Raw genomic sequence first — 26,508 nt, 5'->3', positions numbered from 1 at the left:
ATAGTAACATTCATAATAGCCAGATCTTGGAAACAACCTAGATGCCCTCAACTAAAGAAAATATAAAGAAAATGTGGTACATTTACACAATGGAGTACTACTCAGTGGTAAGAAACAATGACATCCTAAAATTCTCCGGCAAATAGAACTAGAAAAAAATATCCTGAGTGAGGTAACCCAGATCCAGAAAGACAAATATAGTATGTGCTCATTCAAGTGGATACCAGTCATAAAGCAAAAGATATCTACAACCAACAACCCCAGAGAAGCTAGAACCCTCTTCCAGAAACAGATGGAGTCAGATGCAGTAATCCACGGCTAATCAATGGGCCAAGCTTCTGGAGTATAATCGAAATAAGGGAGGAGCAATAATATGAACAAAGGAGTCAAGACCAGGATGGTCTGACAAATGGGGAACCTGCATAAGACCAAACTAAACTCCCTTAATATAGGTGACAATGGTGTGGCTGGGACAGTATATGAGGTCACTGGCAGTTGGTTCAAGATCTAACACTAATGTACAAACTGACTTAGTGGGGGCACATTCTATATGGAGAGATACCTTGCTCAGCCTAGACATGGGTGGAGGTGGGGAGGTGCCCTGGTCCTGCCTCAATGAGATGATGGGAGAGACTTAGTAGACTTCCTGGGGAGAACTTACCCTCTCTGAGGAGCAGATGGGGGTGGGGTAAGTGGGAGGAGAGGAGGGGGAATGGGGATTGGAATGTAAAAATTAAATTAATAAAGATAAATATTATTTTTTTAAAAGGCAAGCCTTTCATCATAGCACTAGAGGGGCAGAGATGGGCAGATCTCTGAGATCAAGACCAGCCTGGTCTACATATCTAGTTTCAGGTCTACAGAGGGGTCCTGTCTCAAGGGGAAAGAGAAAGGGTATTGGGGAGGGGGAGACAGGGACATGATTTGAGATGTCTAATCAAGGAGGGGAAATTGCCCAAGTTAAAAGGATCTTAGAGTAAGATGTATAGTAAATGAACAGTATAAAATACCTTCTCAGCAAGCATGGCTGTCTGCTATAGTGTTTTAAATTTTAAAGGCATATGTCACTTTAATATATACATGTGAGCATATTGAACCTTGCAATCACTATGTCCACAAAAACCAATGGGAAAAGACTGGAAAGAAACAGAAACCAATAGGATCCAAAGGAGTGTGACAGAGCCAAAAGTAGGAAAAGAGTCCAATGCAAGAACTGGAAGAGCGCCGGGTGGTGGTGGTGGTGGTGGTGGTGCACGCCTTTAATTCCAGCACTCAGGAGGCAGAGGCAGGTGGATCTCTGTGAGTTCGAGGCCAGGCTGGACCGACAGCCTCCAAAACAATACAGAGAAACCCTTTCTCGTAAAACCAAAAAAAAAAAAAAAAAAAAAAAAAAAAAGACCTGGAAGAGCCTGGTGGCCTTTAAGGGCAAAGTCAGCTTGTGGCAGGTTGAGCAGTCCGGATGTATTGAGTGACTGTGTGTTCATTGGCAGGCAATCCTGAAAAGCATAAAAGGGACTTTTTTTTAATCCCCCCCCCACTGCCAAGTGCTCTGAGTTATTGGCGAATAAGGTATTCAGTGCTCCAGTTCATGCAAACGCGCTTCGTGGGGATAAGAACTGCTCGGAACAAACATGTCAGGTTATCTGGCATTCCGACACAGTGTAAGCTTGTGTGACAAAGGACTGGTTCATTGTTTCTTCACTCCAAGCCATCCTTCCCTGTACTCAGGAGCCCCAAGGTCAGTTAGACATTTCTGCAGGGTCAAACTGTATTCTTTCAAAATGGAAGTCCTTCCACTTTGAGTGCCGGTTCTGAGCTCCACTTGCAATATCTTCCACCACAAAGCTTTCAATTTTTATGACTGGAATCTCGAACATCTTGTATTTCACTTGAATTCCCCAGTCGTGGCAGCAGTTCTGGATGGCACAGAATATTTTTGCATCCTTCTTGAAGCCATCATAGACCTTTGGTTTAGGGTGTGGCTTAGACACAAAGCGCTCCTTAAAAGCCTTTCCAACGACGGTGTAGTGGGATTTCTGCGAGGAAGACATTGAACGCAAAACAATGTTAGAAGCAGTCTGGAAAGGGCTTAAAAACTGCTCACCAGCCAGGGAGGATGAGTGAGTGGGATCTCTGTTATTGTACAGATGGAAACAGGAGAGGCTGGACAGTCTCCTGCAGGTCGGAGAAGGGCCCATTTACTGCAGGTCGGAGAAGGGCCCATTTACTGCAGGTCGGAGAAGAGAAGGGCCCATTTACTGCAGGTCGGAGAAGAGAAGGGCCCATTTACTGCAGGTCGGAGAAGAGAAGGGCCCATTTACTGCAGGTCGGAGAAGAGAAGGGCCCATTTACTGCAGGTCGGAGAAGAGAAGGGCCCATTTACTGCAGGTCGGAGAAGAGAAGGGCCCATTTACTGCAGGTCGGAGAAGGGCCCATTTACTGCAGGTCGGAGAAGGGCCCATTTACTGGGCCTCATGGGCTGGAGGAAATACAAGTGCAGTGTGCAGAGCCCCTAAGAAGACGGTACTAGTTCACCAGAGGCCAGAAAGGCACAAGCCAAAGCACAGGGATGAACTCCAAGGGTCAGTGTGTGTGAAGAGGCTCAGGAGCTGGGCTGTAGCTGACTTAACAGTGTACCCTGCAGAAGCCGGGCGGTGGTGGCGCACGCCTTTAATCCCAGCACTCGGGAGGCAGAGGCAGGCGGATCTCTGTGATTTCAAGGCCGGGGTGGACCCATAGCCTCCAAAACAATACAGAGAAACCCTGTCTCGTAAAAAAAAAAAAAAAAAAGGAAAAAAAAAAAAAAAAGAGTGTACCCTGCAGAAACAAGCACAGACCCAGATCCCATCCTCCAGGGAAATGGACTAACGTGGCCACTGTCAACAAGAAGCCTTTGAAATTGGAGCTGAAAGGACCTTTTCCACCTAAAGAATCAGATTCAGAAAACAGAGGTCACTCCTAATAAGTAACATGCTTCTTGACCAAATGGTCCCATCCCCTAGGTAGTCCATCCGTCTACCACCCATCACTGGTAGCAAGAATTACACCAGCATTCATATTTAATTAAAAGTTTTAAGGGGCCAGACGTGGTGGTACACGCCTTTAATCCCAGCACTCAGGAGTCAGCAACAAGTGGGTCTCTGTGAGATCAAGGGCAGCCTGGTCTACAGAGTGAGTTTCAGGACAGCCATGCCTGTGTAGAGACCCTATTTCAAAAAAAAAAAAATTTAAGATTTATTTATTTATTACATATACAGTGTTCTGCCAGAAGAGGACACCAGATTGAATTGTAGACGGTTGTGAGATACCATGTGGTTGCTGGGAATTGAACTCAGGACCCCTGGAAGATCAGTCAGTGCTCTTAAGCTCTGAGCCATCTCTCCAGCCCCCCCAAAAAATTTTTAAGGGGGGAAAAAGTAGAAAGCAACTTGCAAATGCTACCTTTTTTTTTTTTTTCCTTTTCTCTTTTTGGTTTTTTTAAGACAGGGTTTCTCTCTGTGTAACCCAGGATATCCTGGCACTCTGTAGACCAGGGTGGCCTCTAACTCAGAGACCCACCTGCCCCTGCCTCCCAGATGCTGGAATTAAAGGTGTGTGCACCACCACTGCCCTCAGCTGTGTTACACTTTTTAAATAAGGGGTTTTGCTTTCATTACAAATGTGATCTCTGGAGCTAGGCAGAGACAGTTCAAGGCCAGTGAGGTCCACAAAGTGAGACTTCCAAAAGAACCTTTTTTTTTTTTTTTTTTTTGGTTTTTTGAGACAGAGTTTCTCTGTAGCTTTGGAGGCTGTCCTGGAACTCACTTTGTAGACCAGGCTGGCCCCGAACTCACAGAGATCCGCCCGCCTCTGCCTCCCGAGTGCTGGGATTAAAGGCGTGCGCCACCAACGCCCGGCTCAAAAGAACCTTATTTTTTTATCAAATTGGCACACAACTGTCCGTGCATATAATGTTCAGTATGATAATTAACCTAAGCACGGAATGATCCCATCAGAGTAATTAGCATTCCATGTCATCTCTTCATGTTATGAAGCTTTGACTTTCCCTCATCTGCTTTTTTTTTTTTTTTTTTTTTGTAGAAGTTGTAATGAACTGGAAACTGTAAGCGGAACTGGCCTGCTGTGTGGTGGAACCCTGACTCTCAACCACCCTGCCTGACTGGGGCAGCTGTAGTTAGGCCTCCCTCTCCTCCCTGGCCTCTAGCACCCTGCCTGACTGGGGCGGCTGTAGTTAGTCCTCCCTCTTCTCCCTGGCCTCTAGCACCCTGCCTGACTGGGGCAGCTGTAGTTACGCCTCCCTCTCCTCCCTGGCCTCTAGCACCACTACTCTATCGTGTGCTTCCAGAACATCAGCTTTTCAGGCGCCCGCATATAAGCACGATTGTGTTTCTTACTACAAGGACCATGGCCAACAGTCACAACACAAGTAATAGCGTCCTTGCAGCAAACATTTCTCCGGGAGATGACGAGCTTTAGCGGGAACTGCAGACTGCCAGGGCCACTCACCTCAACCACCCGGATGTCAGCTGTGTAGCACGCAAAGGCCTTGCACTTCCCACACAGCAGTTTCTTATTCTCCTTATCAGGGGCAGGTTGTGGTTTGTGCTGGCTGTCTCTGATGAACTTTTCATCCAACTGTATCTGGTGAATCTACATGCCAAAAGAAAACTCTCTTGAATGACCATAACTAGCACACAAAGATAAATAAATGCACATGGTCACAACGTGTACACATGTGTGCACATGCACATACACACACACACTCACACACACACTCAAATATAACATGAGCATACAGTACCTATTTGTATTGCTTTGTTTATAATATAAAGTCAACCTCAATTTCTTTGGTCCTTTTTTGTTTGTTTATTCTTCTTTCTTTTTTATTTATTTTTTATTAATTTATTTTTTACATTCCAATCCCCGCTCCCCCTCCCTCCTTTCCTCCCACTCCCTCCACTCCCCCCTCCTCCCATCTGCTCCTCTCAAAGGGTAAGGCCTCCTATAGGAAGTCTACTAAGTCTGTCCCATCATCTAGTTGAGGCAGGACTCCTTTGGTCCTTTTAACTCTTCAGCAGTCAGTGTTTAAATACATCCTCCATTAATCTTTCAGTAACTTCCATAAACATGCCTGGCAAATCCATGCTTTCTACTTCAGTGGTTTGCAAAACTTTAGGAAACCTTCTCAAATCGACCTAACATTTGGATGCTTCAGGCATGAGTCAAAGGAATGGATCAAGAGGAGAATAGCCCTCTATCTGAAACCTCCCCTCAAGCACAAAATATAGCACTGAATTCCAGCGGTACAGTGTAATGCCTGCATAGTGCAGCTGTATTCTAACTCAGAATGTGGACTCTGGCCGAGAACAGAAAGAACTGGGCTTTATGACAAACCAAATGACAGGTTATGAAGAGTGAGGAAAGGGCAGACCGGCCAGAAACACTGGGGTCCTGGGAACAACGTGATGGTAGGTCCCTCCCTGGATTTTCTGTTCGTCTATATGTGCAGACTTGAAACTGAAGCAGCTGGCATCAGAAGTGCTCAGAGGGAGAAACAAAAAGTCCCAAGGAAAACCTGCTGTCCCCCAGGAAAGAAATGGAAAAGATCAACCTCGAAGACAAAAATCTTTAGAGCCTAAAGTTTAGACAATATAACTGATTTCCTCCCTGGGAGAGGGCACTGTAGCCCAACCCCTCCCTACCTGTGCCAGCACCAAGGGGAAACTAAGATCTCTACTTTACAAAGCTATAATTAGGCCCCAATTATCAGGATGGAGCAGGGTCTTCATCCCCATTGATGGAAAGCATAGACCCCATTCACCCCTCCCTTCTTACACACAGTCCAGTAAGACCCTATGAGGAAACAGAATTCCCCCTCCACCCAGCAGTACCAAGTGTGCCCCTCCCCTTGCTACCATCAGAGGCTGGACATCTGCTCCCACAGAAGGTGATGAAGCAGTGGCCTACCTCCTAACCAGAGCCCAGCCAGAAGCCAGTGAACAAAGGATTGCTACGGTTCAGAGTCTCAGGAACAGCAAATGAAAATGCCTAAGTTTCAAACGCCTCTGTTTGTATCACAAAAAAGGATGAACTATACTGAATGGAAAGGTGACAAGCAATGATCCTGATGCCAAAATGACAAGAATTATGTGGTAAAGAATTTAACAGCCAGGATAAAAATGCTTCCATGAACAGTCACACACATTTGATTATGGGGAAATACACAGGTTCATAACAGCCCAAACTAAAAGCTCAGCAGATGGACTGGACTGGAGGGGACCAAGGAGCAATTGTGAACTAAACACTAGAATAAGTGCTGAGAGATGGCTCAGCAGCCCATAACAAGCACTGGCTGCTCTTCCCGAGGGCCTGGGTCAGTTCCCAGCATCCACAGAGCAGCCGACAACTCTCTGTAGCTCAGTTCCAGGAGAGCTGATGCCCTTCTCTGGCCTCCTTGAGCACCAGGACGAGAACTTGGTACAGACAACACATAAATGCATACTATATTATATATAATATACATTTAAACTAGAACAAATGAAATTACCCCCAATCAACACAAAGAAAATAGACTAAAGAAAAAACAAACAAACCAAAAACACTCTTTGGGACATACACAGCTACTGAAGATTTTTTTTTTTACACATGACATCTATGTCATTAGAGTCCAGAAACAAAGCAAGATTTGGAAAGTCATAGAAATAATGGCCAAACAATTCTGAAATGTGAAGAGCAGCAAGGCCGAAGGAAGTGTCATAGTTATTTTTCAAATACTAAAAGAATTATCACTCTCGCCCATCAAATCCCCATTCCAAAAATGAAGGGGAAAATCAAGGTATTCTCAGAAGAAACAAAACTAAGAATTTACCACTGTCACACCTACAATGTATAATGAGCTATATGTATGATATTCCCAGGCTGCAACCTTCATACTATCACACCAAAGATTTTTCTTTTTCTTATTTTCTCACTGTGTACCCTGGCTGATTTGGAGCTTGCTATGTAGACCAGGCTGGCCTCAAACTCAGAGATCTGCCTGCCTCTGCAGGTCTGGAATTAAAGGCATTTCCTACCAAGCCCATCCTTGTAAGGTGAGGTCTACATACCCATAGCGCTGACCATGCCCGTTTGGGTGTGCTCACATGCACGTACCCTGAAACCAGTTTGGGACTACATCGCTCCATACAACTCCAGGCTAATTAACTGATATGGTGCACCTTCTACACTCTGGTCAAAGCCTTGGACAAGAACTTCAATCAGAATTAGAACTTCAGTCAAGCATCTCCCGCCAACAGGGTACAAATACTGTAGCCAGTCCACTTAAGACTTTCACTACACTAACATCTTCCTACAGGATCCCATGAGGTTATCGTCATCCCATTTCAGCAGGAAGTAATTCAGAGAATACTACGCCCTCTTCCCTTACTGTTGACATTACACCTGTTAGAGTTAGTTTTCAATTGTTTAGGGTTGGGATTGGAAGATGTTCAGACTTGGGCATCTCTTTCAGATATGTTTAGGGTTGAGATGGGATAGATATGCTTAGGATAGGATATACGTAGATTATAATTTGTTTATGAGCTACTATGTATATACGCTTTATATATGTTTGAGACATTGTATATTGACACAATTTAGTTTTGTTTTAAGTCTAAATCTTTTCTTTAGACTAAAAGGGAAATTGTAGGGAGAGGTCTATGTACCCATAGCACTGACCACGACCATTTGGGTGTGTTCACAGGGGGGGATAAAAAGAGCGAGGGGGAGGAGACACTCTCTCTTTGGGTTCCAGTTGTGGCCTAGAGAGCAGCATGTGGACCTTTGATTCTCGACTTTCTTGGCTTTTGGTTCTCACCTTTCTTGGCTTCTCACATAAGTGACTTCTCTCTCAATAAAGTATCATAGGACATCCCTGTTTTGTGTATGTTAACATTTCCACATTACATCCTCTTAGATTTTCTCGGTTTTGTAAATAAAACAGAGAGGAGTGGAACTGGGTGAGGTGGACAAAGCATCTGGATCTGGAAGCAGGAAGATCAAAACTTCAAGGTCATCCTTAGCTGCATAGTGAATTTACAGCCACCTGGGCTAAGTAACGCCTCTATCTTAAAAAAAAAAAAAAAGAAAAGTGGGCTGTCTTAGTTAGGGTTTCTATTGTTGTGAAGAGACACCATGGCAAGTCTTATACATTAAAACATTTAATTGAGTGACTTGCTTATGGTTTCAGAGATTCAGTTTATTGTCATCATGGTGGGAAGCATGTCAGCATGCAGGCAGACATGGTGCTGGAGAAGCAGCTGAGAGAACAACATCTTGCAGACAACAGGAAGTCTCCTGAGACACTGGGCAGTATCTTGAGCCCAGTGACACACTTCCTCCAACAAGGCTATATCTACTTCGACAAAGCCACACCTCCTAATAGCGTCATTTTCTATGAACTTATGGAGGCCAATTACATTCAAATTACTACATAAGGGTTATGTTCCTGTTTTCAAAAAAAAAAACAAGTTTTCACTACTGTGAAACCACTTATGACATGTACTTACTCTTTATAATAATTAGGGTTACATGATTTACACATTCCTTTATGAGTAATTGATCTAATTTGGTTTGGTTTGGTTTGGTTTTTCGAAACAGTTTCTCTATATAACAGCCCTAGCTGTCCTGGAATTAGCTATGTAGACCAGGCTGGCCTTGAACTCAGAGAGATCTGCCTGCCTCCACCTCCCAGCTGCTGAGATTAAAGGTGTGTGCCACCATGCCCAGATTTTAACTTCCTTTTTTAAGATACAGATCAAGGTGAATGGAGAGACAGCTCAGTGGTTAAGAGCATTACATGTTCTTCCCAGATTTGATTCCCAGCACCTACATCGAAGCTCCATTCCCAGTTGATCTGACACACTCTTCTTGCCTGTCAGAGCACGAGTTAAGAACAGGGGTCACGTACATACATGTGGGCAAAACACCCATACATATAAAAAATAAAATAAAAGATTAAGAGCTGCGACAGCTAGCCAGACGGGGTCCCTGTCACGGGTGGATGAAGAATCTTTAACCCTTGCTTTTGCATTTTAATGGGTCTGTCTTCCTGGTGGTCTCTGAGGACTTTGCAACTTGGGCACAACAACCCCAAGAACCACAATAGCTTTTCTGTTTTTCTTTTATGGCATTTTCACACAGATCTGTTATGCCGTTCAGTTATCATTGCCCTCTCCCCTCCCCACACTGAGTCCCCCCCACCTCTAGCTGGTCCCCCCCATATGTCCTCCGTTTCATGTCTCATGAATTCCATCACTCGGTTTTATCTCTCATTCCAACACTTGAGAGGTAGAGACAGGAGGATGTGAGGTTCAAGATCACCCTCAGCTCCATAGCAAGTTTAAGTTCAAAGCTAGCCTGAACTACTTGGGACCCTCTTAAAAAAAAAAAACAACACACACACACAAAAACACACACACACTCATAAACCACACACATATACTCACACACACTCGGCACCAACTATGTTCTTTGTTATTTCTAGTCAGATTCCAACAGAGTAGCACAAAACAAATAAACAGAAAGACTTACCTTTTTTTTCAAATTGCATTTCATCCCATGCCTGAAGTCTTGAAATGGATTCATTCATTATTTTTTCCTTGAACATGTTCGCCTTTTCTTTTTCAATCACGTCAGCACTGCTCGTCAGGAGGAAGCACTTACTATCTCTTGCTCTTCCTCTGCCTGTCAGAAAACATTTTATTTGGACTTTTGTTGTGTGAAAATAGATACAAAAACCGTGAGGTGTATCCCTAGAATTCGACTCTGCTTCACTGCATCCTCTTTCTAGGGAAGCTGAACCGAGAAGGAGACTCAAGAGCAGGTTCCAGGCCGCATGGCAAACATACAGATAAACCGGGGTCCACCTGCAGCTAGTGTTCTTAGGGTCTCCAGGGATGCAATGTGATTCCACAGCCATATCATCAGAGACACTGACTTAAAGACAGGCCGGCAGGAGCCCCCAGTAATGGCTCCATGAGCAACTCCCTCCTGAACCCTCTTGCAATGTGGAGAGAGGTTTATATCCCCTGGAACACAGGTGAGAGATCGCCAGTGCTCTTGCAGAGACAGATATAAAGGGGCATGGGCGTTTGAATGAGAGAGTATTCCGGCTGGGAGAATTGGCCTATGTGTAATGAGGACAGAAAAGGACATAAAATGCAGTAAACAGAGAAGAAGGAGACATAGCTGGGGATGATGAGTGACAGGGAGACATTATTCAGGAAGGGTAAAGTGGGGGCTGTTCTTGGGAAACAGAGAAAGGAGGGAAGACTCTGGCCTGGCTGAGATGGAAGGAGCCTGAAGTGCAGGAGCTACTCACCACATCCATGAAAGGTCTACTCGTTGGCTGGCAAAGCCTCAGGTCTACTGGGTAGTATACTTTCATAAATATGCCAGTGAAATCCTGGCCACTAAGCAGTCTATTGTGAAGAGTCACAACTAAGTATTGTGGGTAAAACCACAACCACCCAATCCTGACCAGGGACATCAGCTTTTAGACTAATAGTACCAGAGTCAAGTATGCCATCAGTACACAATACAGCTCAGTAAAGAAGAAAGGACAAAGGACAAACACCCACAAGCCAGACAAAGCGGGAGCCAGGTACAATGGCGTCAGCTGCTCTCACCTCTGGTTTGGATCATTTTGACGACATTGCCCACATATTCATAAAGAATGACCAGGTTGCACTGAGCAATGTCAATGCCTTCATCAGCGACCGAGGTAGCAATCAGAATGTTGTTATCCCCACTGGTTCTGAATGCTTCTAACACACACTTCTGTGCTGGGAGTGTCATTCCTGTGTTGGATAAAGAGGTCACTGGACAACTCATTCATGAAAGAGAAAACCAGCTGCTAATTAGGAACCATTTAAAAGTTGAAGTTATTTTTATTGTGTAAAACATAAAAGCACACAGTACATCAGATTTCACCTAACTCAGATTTTACTGTTCACATTAACCCTATGAGTTGGGTACAATTATTTTTCCACTTGACAGATGAAGAAAGTAAGGCACAGACATTATAACATGTTTCACAGCCTGTGAAATAAAATGCTACAGATGAGGGCATTTGAAAATGTTCAGATAGCAAAAAACCTGTAGCTTTTTATGAAAGTTCATATTTTTTTTCTTGGTTAGCTATTAAACAAGAAGGAACCATCCAACTGGGCAGTGGTGGCTCACACCTTTAATCCCAGCACTCTGGAGGCCTCATATACTCACGTGCAATCTCCTAGTAGCGTTATCTCTCTAGTTGAATTCTGACTGATATAAGCACAAAATAATGAAACATGGATTACACTTTATATAATACTATCCTAAATCTAATTCACTATACATAAATACCTGTTGTCTGGTTTGTTTTGCCACGTCCAGTCAATATGCCAGGTTTTAGAAAGCCCAGTGCAGGATTTTCTTCAATCCATTTCTTTAAAGCCTAAAAGTGAGAAGCAATGACCATTTGAACACTACTTGTAAACATTAAACCTTGCATTAATTCAATATTGAGTATTAGATACATACATATATACATACATGATACATAGAATATAAAAACAAAAGATATGCCGGGCTGTGGTGGCGCACGCCTTTAATCCCAGCACTCTGGAGGCAGAGGCAGGCAGATCTCTGTGAGTTCGAGACCAGCCTGGTCTACAAGAGCTAGTTCCAGAACAGCCTCCAAAGCCACAGAGAAACCCTGTCTCGAAAAACCAAAAAAGAAAAAAGAAAAAACAAACAAACAACAACAACAACAAAAACAAAACAAAACGAAGATACTGACAAACCCTAAATTCCAAAAAGCAATACATCCTAGTGGTCTAGAACTCTGTGGTTCATTGTGACTTATAATTTGTGAGATGTTTTAAGTGATTAAAAAAAGACAAAGTTCAGAACAATGGGTACACAGAATAAGTAAATTTAGCAAGACTTTGAGATGCAAGATCAATATGTGTAATTACATGGTGACATGTCAGCAACAGACAACTGCAATTTGAAAATCTGTGTGTGATGTGTGCATGTACATGGCTGACCATGTGTTGGGGGGGTGAGCATATGTGTGTACATGCATGTGGAGGCCTGGGGTCAACCTCAGGTGTCATTCCTTAAGAGCCACCCGCCTTAGTTCTTTTTGAGACCGAGCATCTCCTTGGGGATTGCCAAGTAGACTAAACTAGCTGGCCAGAGAGCTCCAGGGCTCTGTTTATCTCTGCCTCTCCAGAGCTGGGATTAGAAGGATGCACTACTGTGCTCAGCTTTTTTGTGTGGTGTTGGGAACTTAAAATCCAGGTTCTGATGCCTGCACTTCAAATATTTACTAACTGAGCCATCTCCCCAGTCCACAATGTGAATTATTTTAAAGTGCAATTTCACAGTGAGACCTCGAACAACAGCACCCAGTTTTTTCCAGATGCTGACTCATGTTGGTAATTTTCTGGCTCTATCTTTGTAGGAAATTGGCTATTAAGCAGAAATAATACAGAAACTCTACATAAATGGAGATACACTATGGCTCCTGGCTTGAAGACTCAATATAGTTAAGATGTCTTTCTTACCATATCTACCCAAAAATTGAATGCTACTTCAAAAAAGATCCTGGGGGATAGTTTTCATAGATGTGTGTTGGGCCCCAGCCCCATGGGGTCTCTGTGAGTTGCTGGTCAGCCTACAAGTGCAACTTGTTTTCCAGTCCAAGTGCTTTCTGTTTTCTAGTCCTGGCTTACTGCCCTGGCTTTGACCCTCTGACATCAACATCTAGCAGGAGGAAAACAACAATCTCTCCTACCTGGGGTTTTTCCACTGTGCTGTAAACATATATATAAAGCTCCTCCCTCTTACAAGAGGGAGACCTCTTAGCACTTGTAATGAAGACACACACACGCATTCTCCTGGCAATAAAGGCAGCCCATGCATTCTCTTAGGACAAACAAATGGACGTCTGTCTCTCTTTTCCTGATACCCTGGCGCTGGTGCAGCATTTGGCGGTCCCACTGAGATCCAGAGAGACTTGGAAAGACTGGGAAAGATCGACCAGAAAGAAGACTCAGGGAAGGAGAGACTTGAGAAAGAAAAGAATTAAACAGGTACCTCAACTTCTAACAGTAAAATTGAATGGTCAAATCTCCAGGCTTTGCTTGAGAGATTGCCCTAGGTTGGAGGGTGGATTGTATTAAATCTCCAGGCCATCGCCTGACAAAGGTCAGAAAAGTAAGGGGACCCTGAGAAATTGCCCTCAGTTGGGGGGTGGATTGGATTAAATCTCCAGGCCTTCGCCTGACACCAAGGTCAGGAAAGAAAGGGGAACCTGAGAGATCGCCTCAGCTGGAGGGTGGATTGGATTAAATCTCCAGGCCTTCGCCTGACACCAAGGTCAGGAAAGAAAGGGGAACCTGAGAGATCACCCTAGGTTGGAGGGTGGATTGGATTAAATCTCCAGGCCTTCACCTGACACCAAGGTCGGGAAAGAAAGGGGAACCTGAGAGATCGCCCTAGGTTGGAGGGTGGATTAAAAGTGGGTGAATTAAAAATTGGTAACAGTTAATAAAGGAGGTATTGGTATTAAGTAAAAGAAAAGGAAAAGATAAAAGTATATAGAATGGAAAATACACAGAGTGTCTGGATACTGTGTACAGTTGTGTTGTCTTTAAATTGTTTAATTGCTAAGAAAGGAACAAAAACTGCTAAAAGACATTTGATTATTAATGTTGCTAAATTAATCCAACTTACATGTTTTGAAAAGGCTTTAACTTCTAAATTTAAATATAAGGACAGGTTACTTGGGAGAAAGGACAGGTTACTTGGGAGAGGAATTTCTGCTTTTGTTTCCACAGAACATAAAAAGCTGTGGGTTCCTTCCAGACTAGTATGGTTTGATAAAGCAAGACCACCTGAAGCAGTGGCCCAGGTGATCCAACACCTAAAACAGCTGAGATGATGCAGCCTTACAGACCACAAAAACAAGAACGTCAACAGGTTTCTGGGGTTTGTTTTTTTGTCATGATCCCCATGGTATTTCAGCGCCCCTTAACAGCAGGAAGTAGTTTGGAAAGAACGATGCCCACATCCCCAAATATTGTTTATAAATGTTTGTTTTTATATACTAAGATTAACATTAACGTCCTAGTCACCTGAGATAGGTGCTAATTTATATATAAAGAAGGGGGGAGATGTTGGGCCCCAACCCCACGGGGTCTCTGTGAGTTGCTGGTCAGCCTACAAGTGCAACTTGTTTTCCAGTCCAAGTGCTTTCTGTTTTCTAGTCCTGGCTTACTGCCCTGGCTTTGACCCTCTGACATCAACATCTAGCAGGAGGAAAACAACAATCTCTCCTACCTGGGGTTTTTCCACTGTGCTGTAAACATATATATAAAGCTCCTCCCTCTTACAAGAGGGAGACCTCTTAGCACTTGTAATGAAGACACACACACGCATTCTCCTGGCAATAAAGGCAGCCCATGCATTCTCTTAGGACAAACAAATGGACGTCTGTCTCTCTTTTCCTGATACCCTGGCGCTGGTGCAGCAGATGTGGACAACCTAATTCCAAAATGTACACAGTAGAAATGGAATGTGGATTTAAAAACTTAGAAGAGTTAAAGCATTCACATTGCCCCTTTACAAAGCTTATTAGAAAGCTACAGTACTCAAGCTACAGGATGGATTCACAAACTGATGTTTATATCATGGCAACGGATGTATAAATCAATAAGAAAGAGAAATCAATCCATCCAAATATAGTCAAGTAAATTTCTTTAAGTTACAAAGTAATTCAATAAAGAATTATCTTGTCAACAGACAACGGGGGGGGAGACACGCATTCAACCATATCTCACACTATATATAAAAATTCAAAAAATTCTAGACCACAACAGAAAAAAATCTTGTGACCTTAATTAAACACCATCTAAAGCCAGGAAAAAAAAACACACTAGAAACATTCTGTGTGCAGAAATATGTTTAGATTACTAAACCAAACTAGCAGGTGGTGGTGCATGCCTTTAATCCCAGCACTTAGAAGGCAGAAGCAGGCAGATCTCTGTGAGTTCAAGGCCAACCTGGGCCAACCTGGTCTATAGAGCAAGTTCTAGAATAGTTAGGGCTACACAGAGAAACCCTATCTTGAAAAACCAAAAAGAAAATAAAAGATAACTAAAAATCAGGCTGCACGGCAGCTCAAAACACTTCATACCCCTGTATCCTACAAAAAGAATCTTAAACTTAACAATAAGATGGTATCCAATTTTTTTTTCCAGAACTGGGGATTAAACGACTCATACATGCTAGGCTAGTGCTCAGCCACTCAGCTGTAGCTCCAGCCCGAAAGCTCAACTTTGAGATAGGTTTTAAAATCTGACTAAACGAACTTTTTTTTAATATCATTTTTATTTTAATTTTAAATAGCTTGTTTTACATGTCAATCCCAGTTCCCTCTCCCTCCCCTCCTCCCGCACTCCCCTTCCCCCCCACCCTCCCACCCTATTGCCAAATCCTTCCACATAGGGGATATCTAGAGTCTGTCATTTTACTCTGGGTAGGGTCTAAACGAACTTTTTAAAGATGATCTCAAGACAAACTTCTAAACATCTAAGATGTCCAAGAATATTAGTTACTAATCACATGTAAATCAACACCTCCGGGATGGCTGGAAGTGAAAATCTTAACAGAAAGTCTTAAAAAGGAGGAGTGTTTACTCCATAGTGCCAAGACTTATAACTGTGGGTAAGTCCAACAATGAGGTATTAATGTAAGGATAAACAGTTAGCACAGACCCATGCATGCATGGATACCTGATTACAGGGCAGTGAAGAAAGGGCAACCTGTTCAATAAGGTAGAGCCAATCAATCTATTGTGCATGCACAGGGGCAAACACACACACACACACACACACATACACTTACATCCACAAGGGCTCTGGTTTTCACGAAGAGAATGGTTTTGGTCTCCGGCTTTAAGTGGTACTCCTCTTGTAAGATCAAGTAGAGGTCTCTGAGTTTAGGGTTCTCATTGCTGGGATCCATGGAAACTTTTTCTAGTTCTTCCAGCTTCTCTGCAAAGGGGGAACATTTTGCAAAAGGTTTACCAGTGTTAAAGCTTTAGGACTGTGGCTTTCTATTTCAAACGGCCAACCTCTCCATTGTTAGCCAGAAATCTGAGAAGTGAACACTAATGTCCAACTGGTGTACCCCTTTAGAGAAGCAGTTTAGCAATCTACTGCTAGGACTCTGACTCACAGTTCTGTTTAGAAAACCGTGGAGAACATTCCTAGGACAGTCATTGAGATGTTGAGACTATGAAACACTGAGTAACTGAGAAACTTCACAGATCTTAGGCTACCCAGATGATGGAAATTCAATGTTGTTGTTAAGAGTTATAACCCTCCTGATACAGAAAGATCAAAAAGATACATATTGTTTATTTGGTTTTTGAGACAGGTGTTTTTTGTTTTTTTGTTTTTTTATGTAGCCCTAGCTGTCATGGGCTCTGTAGACAAGGCTGGCTTAGAACTCACAGAGACACACACACACACACCCCCCCCCCCGCCTCTACCTCCCGAGTGCTGGGATTAAAGGTGTGCTTTCAAAATGACACTTTAAGTCAAAAACTGAATCACAAAACATCTTATCTTTAAAACAATGTGTGGTATGCTAGAACCAGATCAAACCACACTATGATGGTCAGTTGTTAAGTTCTTGAGACTTGTGGGATGAGACCTTATTTTAAATATAACCTTAAAAACTCTATTCTATATCCTTGCAGTTCAATGACTTATACAAAAAGCAAATATAACAAATAGCCATGCTCATTAATTTCCTAATTCATTTTATCACATTTTACTATAAGCTGTGCTTTTGAGTTGTGTATGCATATATGTGCATATCTATAGGTATGTATGTCAGAAACGTCAGTCTGTATTCAATTTTACACAAATTCAATGAAATACTGGTGGTTAGAAATTGATTATAGTAGGGGGTGGAACGATGGCTCAGTGGCTAAGAGCACTGACTGTTCTTCCAGAGGACCTGGGTTCGATTCCCAGCACCCACATGGCAGCTAACAACTGTCTGTTACAAGTCTGATACCCTCAGACATACATGCCTGAAAAAGACCAATGCAAATAAAATAAAAATAAATTATTTAAGAAAAAAAGAAATTGATTATAGTAGAAATACCTATACATGGAAATGAAGATAACACTTGCTTCATCCTTTTTTGGCGGTCCAAACTTTGTAAAATGCTAAGTATATAATGCAGATTAGATTAAGCTGTTATTATGAACCATGTAAAAATGTAGAAATGTCCTCCCTGTGTTTGAAAACTACTACCTAGTTCAGAAAAAAAAAGTGCTTACTTCACTGAAAAATCAGCCAAGTTCCAACGTGTCTCTTTTGTTTCCTTTTGTTCTTACTCCTAGCATTAATAGAATATAGACCCGGCATCCATATCAGAACTGCATTTATTTGGCAATTTCAATCTTTACTTGGTTATGGGTATAAGGGTCCTGCCAAGACCACCAAAAGCATTCTGTGGACCACAAATGGCTAAAAGTAATTATAGTGAAGAATTTCGTGTTTGTTATTTGTGAGTTGGGTGCTACATTATCCCCCATATCAGTAAAACTTAAAATACAAAAATGCAATTTGTATATACACTTCCCCCAGACATCTAACTGTATGTCTATCAACATATATATACATATATATGTTAAATAATTTGGTAAGTAATTTGGTTAAATAATTTATCAACATATATATATGTTCAATAATTTGGTATAGACAAAAAAGTTATTAGTAGTAATTGCTTCTAGGAAAAGTAATTTGAAAGGAGAAAGAAAACATGTTCTTCCATTTACTGCTTCCCAGGTTTGGAATATAATGTAAGGGCAGGAGGGGCATTTTTCTCATTATTAGAATATACAGAAGCCAGACAGTGGTGCACGCCTTTAATCCCAACACTTTGGAGGCAGAGGCAGGGAGATCTCTGTGAGTTTGAGGTCAGAGTGGTCTACAGAATGAGTTCCAGGACAGCCTGGACTACACAGAGAAACTCGGTCTTGAAAAAAGAAACAAAAAAAAGGAGCATTCATAAAGTGTAGTTTTCTTAACATCATTAAACACATGTTGGTGTTATTAGACCTTTTGAATTACTGAGGTAAACAGAATGTTACCACTTTTAACTGAGGAGAGCAACTTTTCAAATCCCAATGTTTTCCCTTCTGAAGCCGAACCCTGAGTTTTTTTGTTTGTTTGTTTGTTTGTTTGTTTGGTTGGTTGGTTGGTTGGTTGGTTGGTTGGTTGGTTGGCTGGCTGGTTAGTTGGCTGGTTGGTTGGTTGACTTTAAGGCTTTTGCTTTGTTTTATCTGTAGTCTCTGTAGTTTCAGCCATGCTAAGGCCACGCTCCATCACAGCCCCTAAACTGTCTCATCATAAACCCAGCACAACAGCATAAGCAAATAAATATATGCTAAATGATGTACACACCACCCATCAAGTCACCAGACTCCAGTGACTTCCGAGTCACCCTCACCTTCAAAGTTCCGCGTAAGATCTTGCTCGGTCTCATCAAATGCTGCTTCTCGGACATCGTGGAAGAAGGCTTTAAGGTAATTAAGAGCATCTTTCATCTGTGCGTCCTCACTGATGATGAGAGCATCGTTGTATTTCTGTTTCAAACGAAAGGTGAGTCTCAATACATTTCCAAGTTCGCACATCCACTACACCCAAGTTCAACCGGCTATACTTAGCACAAAACCAGTTTCAAGAAAAGCTTTCTCAAATTGCACAGCTGAGGTTTTAGAGGCGAATGCCCTTAGCGGATTTATAATTAAAAACCTCTGAACCAAAAGCTTGTTTCCCTTTGTTTCAGTTAGCTAGAAATATTAGTTAAGTAGAGTCACTTCGTATTGTAAAATTCCACCTTGGGAGAGAAGGAAAAACAGTGAATCATAAGAAACAATAGTAAAAGCAAGTCAGCTTTGACATCACACTGCATTGTGGTGCTGACATTCCCCTTAAATTCCAGCGTCATAACTAAAGCGTGTGTGGGCATTTCAGAATGGTGGCCCTTACCACCTATGGTGAAAGTCCATTAAGCAGTAAAATTCCGCAAACACATGCTATGTATGGAACAAGCCTTTAAATATTTCTCACAGCATAGCAACAGAGTGACGGATGTGACTGCTGTCCCATTCTTCTCTGTTAACCAGAGCCCCCAGGGATCTACGTATGTGACTTTTACAAAGTAAAGACCACACAGACTTCAGGATGTGGCAACAGGAACCACGACTTGAAGTCAGAGATGGTGGTTCCCAATCACGTGTTTCATCATCGCCCAATTTTCCCTAACCACGTCAATAAGGCAGAGCTAGAGGCTTGACATAGACCTCTGGGCCTCTGTTCCAGTCTTGTAGACCTGCAGTTAAGTTTCAGAAAGCAAAGAAGGTTGGTGATGGCTTTCTGGAAAGCTCCTAATTAAGCTCTTGGCTAGGATGAGAAGCCAATGTCCTCTCAGCTGCCACAGTGCAGACCCCAGGAGATGCAGTGACCAAAGCATGCCGTGTGGAGCAGCAGCAGTGTACCCGTAAGTGTGACGTGTACAGAAAGAGCGCTCTGCAAATCCTGCTCTCCTCCTCCTTGTCTGGCATCTGGAACACCATGCACGCTTTGTGGACTGCGACAATCCACTGTTCGTATTTCTGGGTGCCGAACTCCCTATTTTGAATTTGAAATAACTTTCCTAGAGGGTAAAACAAATAGATAAATAAATAAACAAACAAACAAACAAATACAATTGGTCTTGACATGCCTCACCCTGTAATTTTCTTTCTTATCATTATAAGTAGGATATTTACCCTGAAGTAGACTGAGTTTTCAGCTGTGTGTGTGTGTGTTGTAAGTAAAATGATTATTTACTAAATGACCTAAAGTCAAAGTGCTTTACATTCATACCTGCATTTAATTTTTTCTAATTTCCTGAGGTTAATATTTTCAAAAGAGGAAACAGGTTCAGAAGGACTGAGTAAGGGGTTGGGGAGATGGCTCAGCAGTTAGGCTCTTGCAGAGGACCCAAGTTCAGTTCCCAGCACTCAGGTTGGGTAACTTCCAACCACCTGTATATCCAGTTCCAGGGGATTCAACGCCCTCTTCTGGCCCCTGGAAGCAACAGCACTCATCCCACATGGTCATGTGTACATTCACATAATTTTTTAAATAAATCTTTTATCAGAGGAAAACTAAGTAATTTACCCAAAGTTACACAGCTCCCATTGTGTGGGTATAGCAAGAATTCAAACCCAGCTATGTAGTGTCAGCTTAAGCGGCTGACAGTCAAAGTAATTCAGAAATTAAAAAAAAAAAAAAAGAACACAACTTTGCCTTTAAAAACAAAGACACCATTGCCTCAAGAGCTTCATCGGAGACAGGTATATAAAAATGGGAGCAGCAGTACCCGACACAGCCTTTCTGTTTTCCCGTGAGGTCAGCACCAACCACTCAGCAGAGCACACAGATGTTTGTTCTAGATGCACCTGTGTGCACAGCTGGAGCTAACTCTGGCTGCTTGGTTCAAATATGCAGGGTGCACAGTGGCCCAGACTCGGAGGAGACGCCAGCGTGGGCAGAAGGTGATGGAAACGGCCACAGTGGCTTGGTCTACAGTTTAGTCTCCTGGACTTCTTGAGACAAGCGCAGTACAGCAAAATTCAGAGACCAGAAATGCATTTATGCGTTACACGCCTCCCCTCACCCACTCACTTTCATAATATAGAACAAAGGACCGGCACCCAACGGGTAATGGTGGCGAGCTTTTCCCCTGCCTCCACCCCACAGACAGGGTCTCAGCATGTAGTCCCGTTCCGGAACAAATGAGGTGGTTATCAACAGTTACTCAATGTGAGAAGCTGGGAAAGTATTCTGTGCTATAGGAAATGGGTTACTGACAGGACTTGGACGGGAGGAAGTGTGGATGTTAGTTACAGTGAGGAATAATAAAGTAAAAGTGGCACAATCCCATCCCCGTCCGTCATTCATCACTTTAGTCAGACCATGTCACCCTGCTCCTAGGTGACCCACGCACCTCCTAACTACCACCTGCCTTTTCTCTCCAGTCCATTCCCTGCCAAGCAGCTACAGAGAAGTTTCCAAAACTGTACAGGAGAGAGCATGCTACCCACAACTTCAGGGCCCCTAATAGATTCATTGCCACAACTCGTCTCCCAGTGCTGTCCTTTGTTTAAGTGTCTTCCGGATGCTCATGTGGTGAAGGGCTAGTCCCCAGAGTCGTGAGGTTCAGAGATGGTGACACTGTCCAGAGCTGAGGTCAGTGAGAGGATGTTAGGTAACTGGGGACATTGCTCTTGGATGGGATCAATGCAGATCTAATGGAGTCCCAGTGGTGATGAGCATCTTGGGTGGGGGGTGGGGGTGGGGGCTGGGGTTCCCGCTCAAGGTTAGCCTGCACTGTATATAGAGATTCTGTCTCAAAAGAAAAAAGAAGAAAGAAAGTAAATTTAGAAGATGATTTAAAGAGACCATTTTTCAGGTATGTATGTCCAGGTGAACCTGCTTTGGGTTTAAAAAGAAAATAAAGCAAAAGAGAATGAAAAAATTCCTTACAAGGTGCCTAAATAATCAGGAATTAAGAAAGTTTACATACAAGCCAGATATGGTGGTTCATGCTAGCAATGCCAGGACTCAGAAGGCTGAAGCAAGAGGACTCTGCAGGTTCAAAGCCAGCCTAGTCACATAGCAAGTTTCAGGCCAACCAGGGATACAGAAAGAGACCTTGTCTCAGGAACTGGGAGCCAGAGAGACAGCTTAATGGCTAAGAGCATCCACTATTCTTCCAGAGAATGTGGGTTCAATTCCCAGCAGATGTGTAACTCACAACTGTCTGTAACTCTAGTTCCCACGTAACTTACACTCCCTTCACATATGTGGTGCACTTACATACATGCAGACAAAAACACCTACACACAGAAAATAAAAATAAATCTTGTTAAGACGGACTAGAGAAAATACAGAAGGTGGAAAGGGGGATGAAGAGATAAAGAAGATATAGAGAGAGGGGAGAAATATGTGTGAATAAATGAGAATAAATCAGTCCACGTCTGGATATAATCTCACCATTGAACTGAAAAGACGCTAACGAGCAATATATGACTGTCCCCAAGTGGAAGGGACACAAAACGATGAGATTTATCTCACCATGATTTAGCACAGACTTACCAAGTTCCTCCGAGACATTCTTTGCCAGTTTCTCTGTCTCCCTCATCAGCTGAGATATGATGGACTTAAATGTGTTTGCAGTCCGCGATTCCACTTTCCTAAAGACTGGGGTCGAAGGAACGTAAGTAGTTTGAAGGACGCACAGGTCAAACGCTGCCATTTCCAAACCCTTCTCTGCCCTCTGAAAAGCCACAGGCTCCAAATCACAGCAAATGCTTAAAAGCCTCGAATCGGCTTCCTGCCTGCGTCTAATGTCCCTCCTGGCCTAGGCGTAGTCCAGCCGTCAGTCTAGCTTTCCTGGTGCCTCTACTCTGACAGGTCTGGCAGCCCCCTGGTTTCTGCAAACGCCACATTCCAGCTCCGTCTCCCTCTTTCCTTTCCTCCTTCTCCACACCTTGTAGCCCCAAGAGTGTTCCTATTGGCCTTACTATCACATTTGTGTACTTTGGGCAGAAAAAGAACCGCCTGCCACGTGCCATGCTCTGGCAATAGAGAGCTGACAAGAACTTCCCGATGCTGCACGGAAGACTGATTCTTGGATGAAAGAAAGGTGTGCTCCTAAACTCACCACCACCACCCCCAGGCTCCTGCAATGCAGGTGCGGGCAAGGCCTTATGTTGCAAGGGGAGGGAAAGCGGTCTCTCCGGGGAGGCTGCTGGAAGATAGGCACGGGAAGGAGAAAGGCGGGAACAAGGAGCAGCCTTACACGAAGTACGGCTGGGACACGGGACACATGGAGGGTCTGCAGAATCCGGGAAAGCAGCGTAGGCTTTACAAGACTTGGAAGTAGGAGAAACTCAAAGGGCTTAAATTATAGAGAAATCCACGAGCACTGAAAAGGGTGGGGGGAGACTTCTTCACACTGTCCACGGGGGACTCTCCGGAGTGAACAGGGCTGGGCCCCCCATTCCACTGCACCCCCACTGGGTCACTGACTCAGGGCTCAGGCCAGGATGAGGCCTCCTGTAACTACTGTACCCCCCTGCTTCCAAGGCTAGTTAGTCAATAATAATCTGCTAGGGAATCTCATTTTGTAAACCTGTTCTGGTCTTTTGGTGATAGCTATTATGATTCAGATCACTGCAAATGCAATTCTCAGATACACACAGGACCAAGATGATCCCATAGTACCTGTCTAGGGCATGGAGCACAGAGGCCTGACCCAGGCCGCTGGCTATCAACGTGCTTAAATTTTCTCTTTAACTCCTTTGCTCTCTTGCTGGTGCTTGTTGAAAGGGTTTTAGAGACAAAGAGCAGGAAAGTTTGTCCCTTTAAGGCTCATGCATCACTCAAGAGAAGAAGTCAATGAGGGAGAAAGAGCAAATGTGACTATTGGTGAAGTGTGGAGTGAAAATACCTTTGCCAAACAAATGCAACATCAGAGTTCACCGCTGTCTCTGACGTGGGAGGAGCAGGGAGTTACAAACCCCCGAGGGGCGCGCTGCTGAGTCCCACTTACCCTTCTGGGGCTTATAAACAACCTGCTCCAGTTCTTCCGCGTTGTCCCTGACCGTGGCTATCACGGACACATCCAGGGCGGCGCAGAGTCTGCAGATGTGGAACATGGCTTCATCTACGGTTTTGGCGTCTCCAACACCAACGGAGGCAGTCAGCCCAATGACCTGTAAGGAGCATCCCCCAAACTGACTCTCAGACGTTCTCCAGGATGTCGTGAGCAGAAAGAGCCCCCCATCCCCAAAGTGAAGCACTAAATAAATCTTCTCACCCAGACACTGGCCTGAGTAGGGACGGAGAGGAAATCTTTTCCAGACAGACCTAAGAGCTATCCTTTCCTTTATCCCCGTGTCTCCTACTAAGGAGGAAAACATCATAACGGTAACAAAAAGGAATGGCATGTCCATTCCAGTCCCATCCATGTCCCATCATCTTGTGAGATCTGACAAGTACCTTCAACAATCAGTGAAGGGGAAACGGCTACTTAAAATGAGAGCCGTGCAGATTCAGTGAGGTAACTTCCTCCAGTAATAACTCGACAATTATAAATGACTAACTCACCAGTAAGAAATCTGTCTGCCACCAACACTACTTGAAAAGAACCAGCTGTGGGTACTACACCAGCTGTCCTTTAACCTGTACTTCGGAAATGGGCAACTCTTAGAGCTAAAGAATTGTGTTCAATTGATGGTTTACAGCCCTATTTGGGCCCCTCATATAACAGCATCAATCTTTATAGTATCCATCTCAGTTCTCATCCACTGTTTCAAATCTTCATGCTCTCCAACTCTCGCTCCCATTTCTACATTGATAATTTTCAGCAAAGCAACTGCCTCTCCTACAATCGAGAGAAAGGAGAATTGTACACAAGATTCCCTTCCTTCTTGCCCATCTAGGAAGGACCGTCTGAAGTGATTCTTCTCATGTGGCACTGAACAGAGTGCTACTCATTTCCTGTGCTAAGCCACGCCCTTTCATCCCTCGCTGCCTCCGGACACACAGCACCCTCTTACTGACAGTCATGAAGCCCTCTACCCAGAAAAGGTCTGTTGGTTCCTCTCTTCTCTGTAGGTCTTGCCTATCTTATGTTCCCTTTGCCCATCTCTGCAGCAAACCTCATGATAAGCTGTGACATAACTATTACGTCCCCAGCTCCCTGTGAAAACTTAACCTTATAAATACTAAACATGTATAAATTTTCCCACCTTCATGCCCTAACCAATACAGTATAAGAACTTTTATGTAAAATTTACATTATCCTGTATAATTTTTGTAATCCAGAGATGATTTAAGTATGTAGGAGAAAAGTGTATCGATTATATATAAATGCAATGTCATCTCATACAAGAGACTTAAGCAACCTAGATTTTGGTTTCTGTGAAGGGTACCCACCCTGGATACCAAGGACAACTGTTTCTCAAATGAAATGAATAAAAACTAAACAATGAGTTGTAGCTGAAGAACCTAGAATCTGAGATGGGATTCGAATGATTATGGCTCCTCTGAGACATCAGCTGGCCGGAAATACCTGAGGCAGTGGGTCTGGCGACTGTCCAAGCTTTTGATCTAGGTACCGGAACATGATCTGATTGTACGGGTGGTGTTTACTGGTGTTGTGGCATTCATCAAATATCATCAAGGTGAAGACGGACAGCGAGGGGATGGTTCCATTGTTGAGACTGTTCACAAGAATCTGGGGTGTCAGGATGATGATGTCATTGTTTTCAATAATGTGCTGCACTGAGACATTTTCAGTGGTTGCCCCAGAAACGCCTGCTACACTGTACCTGGGAAATGACATAAATCCCTTATTACCAACTGCAGTGTGAACAAGGAAACAAAGATGACACACTAGATCAGAGCTACAAATAATGAAGGTTCCCCCTAGGCCCAAAAGAGTACAGCTGGGGAGTAGCTTGAGCTTTCACCCAAACCTGACACAAAGCCAGTGATCAGGAAGTGTAAGCTAGCTATAACTGGTCATGATATAGGTATTCTTCAAGTCATTAGGAGATGAATAATTCTTAAAAGAGTAATGTCAGATGAAGTACAAAATCATTAATAATGACCAGTGTATCATCTAAATATTGACTTCAGCCATCAAGTCATTCACTCTGTCCAGAAATTCATGGGGGCTTGGCACATCTGGAGGAGTTAAATGAAAAGAGTTATTCCACAAAACATTTACCTCTAACAGCTAAGTCGTTCGTAATTTCTTTGAATCATAACTTTTTTTTTTTTTTTTGGTTTTTTCGAAACAGGGTTTCTCTGTATTGTTTTGGAGCCTGTCCTGGAACTCGCTCGGTAGACCAGGCTTGGTCTTGAACTCACAGAGATCCACCCCGAGAATCCCAGCCCTGCCTTCTGCCTCTCGCACACAGATACACATGCAGGCAAAACATCAATGCACATAAAATAGAAGTGATCCCAGCACTTAGGATATAAAAACAAGAAGATCATATCTTTTAAGCCAACCTCAGCTACACAGTGAGTTGGAGGACGGCTCTGACTATATGAAATCCTGTCTCAGAAAAGAAAAAAATAGCAAAGAAAAACCAAAAACCAAAAAAGCTAGAATTACAAAAAGAAAAAAGCAGTTAGACTGATTGTAATACATACCCAAGTCTTTCAAAATGGCGAGAGAACACAGTTGCCTGCTGTTCGTAGACAGGAATTTGGTTAGCAAAAAAGACCACTTTCCCTTTTTGTCCATGTGGGAACTTTTTAAGATGATGCTCACATATGAGAAGTGACACAAAGGTTTTCCCACAACCTTGTAATGTGGAAGGAAAA

General features: G+C 43.3%; 1 protein-coding gene across 4 annotated transcripts in view; it reads right to left on the bottom strand.

Annotated features, from left to right (window-relative positions):
- Positions 1-1,042: 1,042 nt before the first annotated feature.
- Ddx58 (DExD/H-box helicase 58) overlaps positions 1,043-26,508 on the bottom strand; it is a 52,425-nt gene continuing 26,959 nt past the window's right edge. For 3 of the 4 annotated variants that reach the window (XM_040737580.1, XM_040737582.1, XM_040737586.1), the window contains 12 exons: positions 26,335-26,488; positions 25,244-25,502; positions 23,720-23,882; positions 22,261-22,365; positions 19,614-19,771; positions 18,563-18,698; positions 15,937-16,085; positions 11,386-11,476; positions 10,668-10,838; positions 9,574-9,723; positions 4,507-4,652; positions 1,043-2,036 (listed from right to left, as the gene is read on the bottom strand). In XM_040737580.1, coding sequence (XP_040593514.1) covers positions 1,740-2,036; positions 4,507-4,652; positions 9,574-9,723; positions 10,668-10,838; positions 11,386-11,476; positions 15,937-16,085; positions 18,563-18,698; positions 19,614-19,771; positions 22,261-22,365; positions 23,720-23,882; positions 25,244-25,502; positions 26,335-26,488 — 1,979 coding nt within the window. In that variant the 3' untranslated portion in view covers positions 1,043-1,739. 4 annotated transcript variants of the gene reach the window in all.

Source organism: Mesocricetus auratus, unplaced genomic scaffold, assembly GCF_017639785.1.
Source record: "Mesocricetus auratus isolate SY011 unplaced genomic scaffold, BCM_Maur_2.0 Super-Scaffold_6730, whole genome shotgun sequence".
Classification (NCBI taxonomy): Eukaryota; Metazoa; Chordata; class Mammalia; order Rodentia; family Cricetidae; genus Mesocricetus; species Mesocricetus auratus.
The sequence above is the reverse complement of the archived record's forward strand: the minus strand, read 5'-3'. Positions and strand labels throughout refer to the sequence as shown.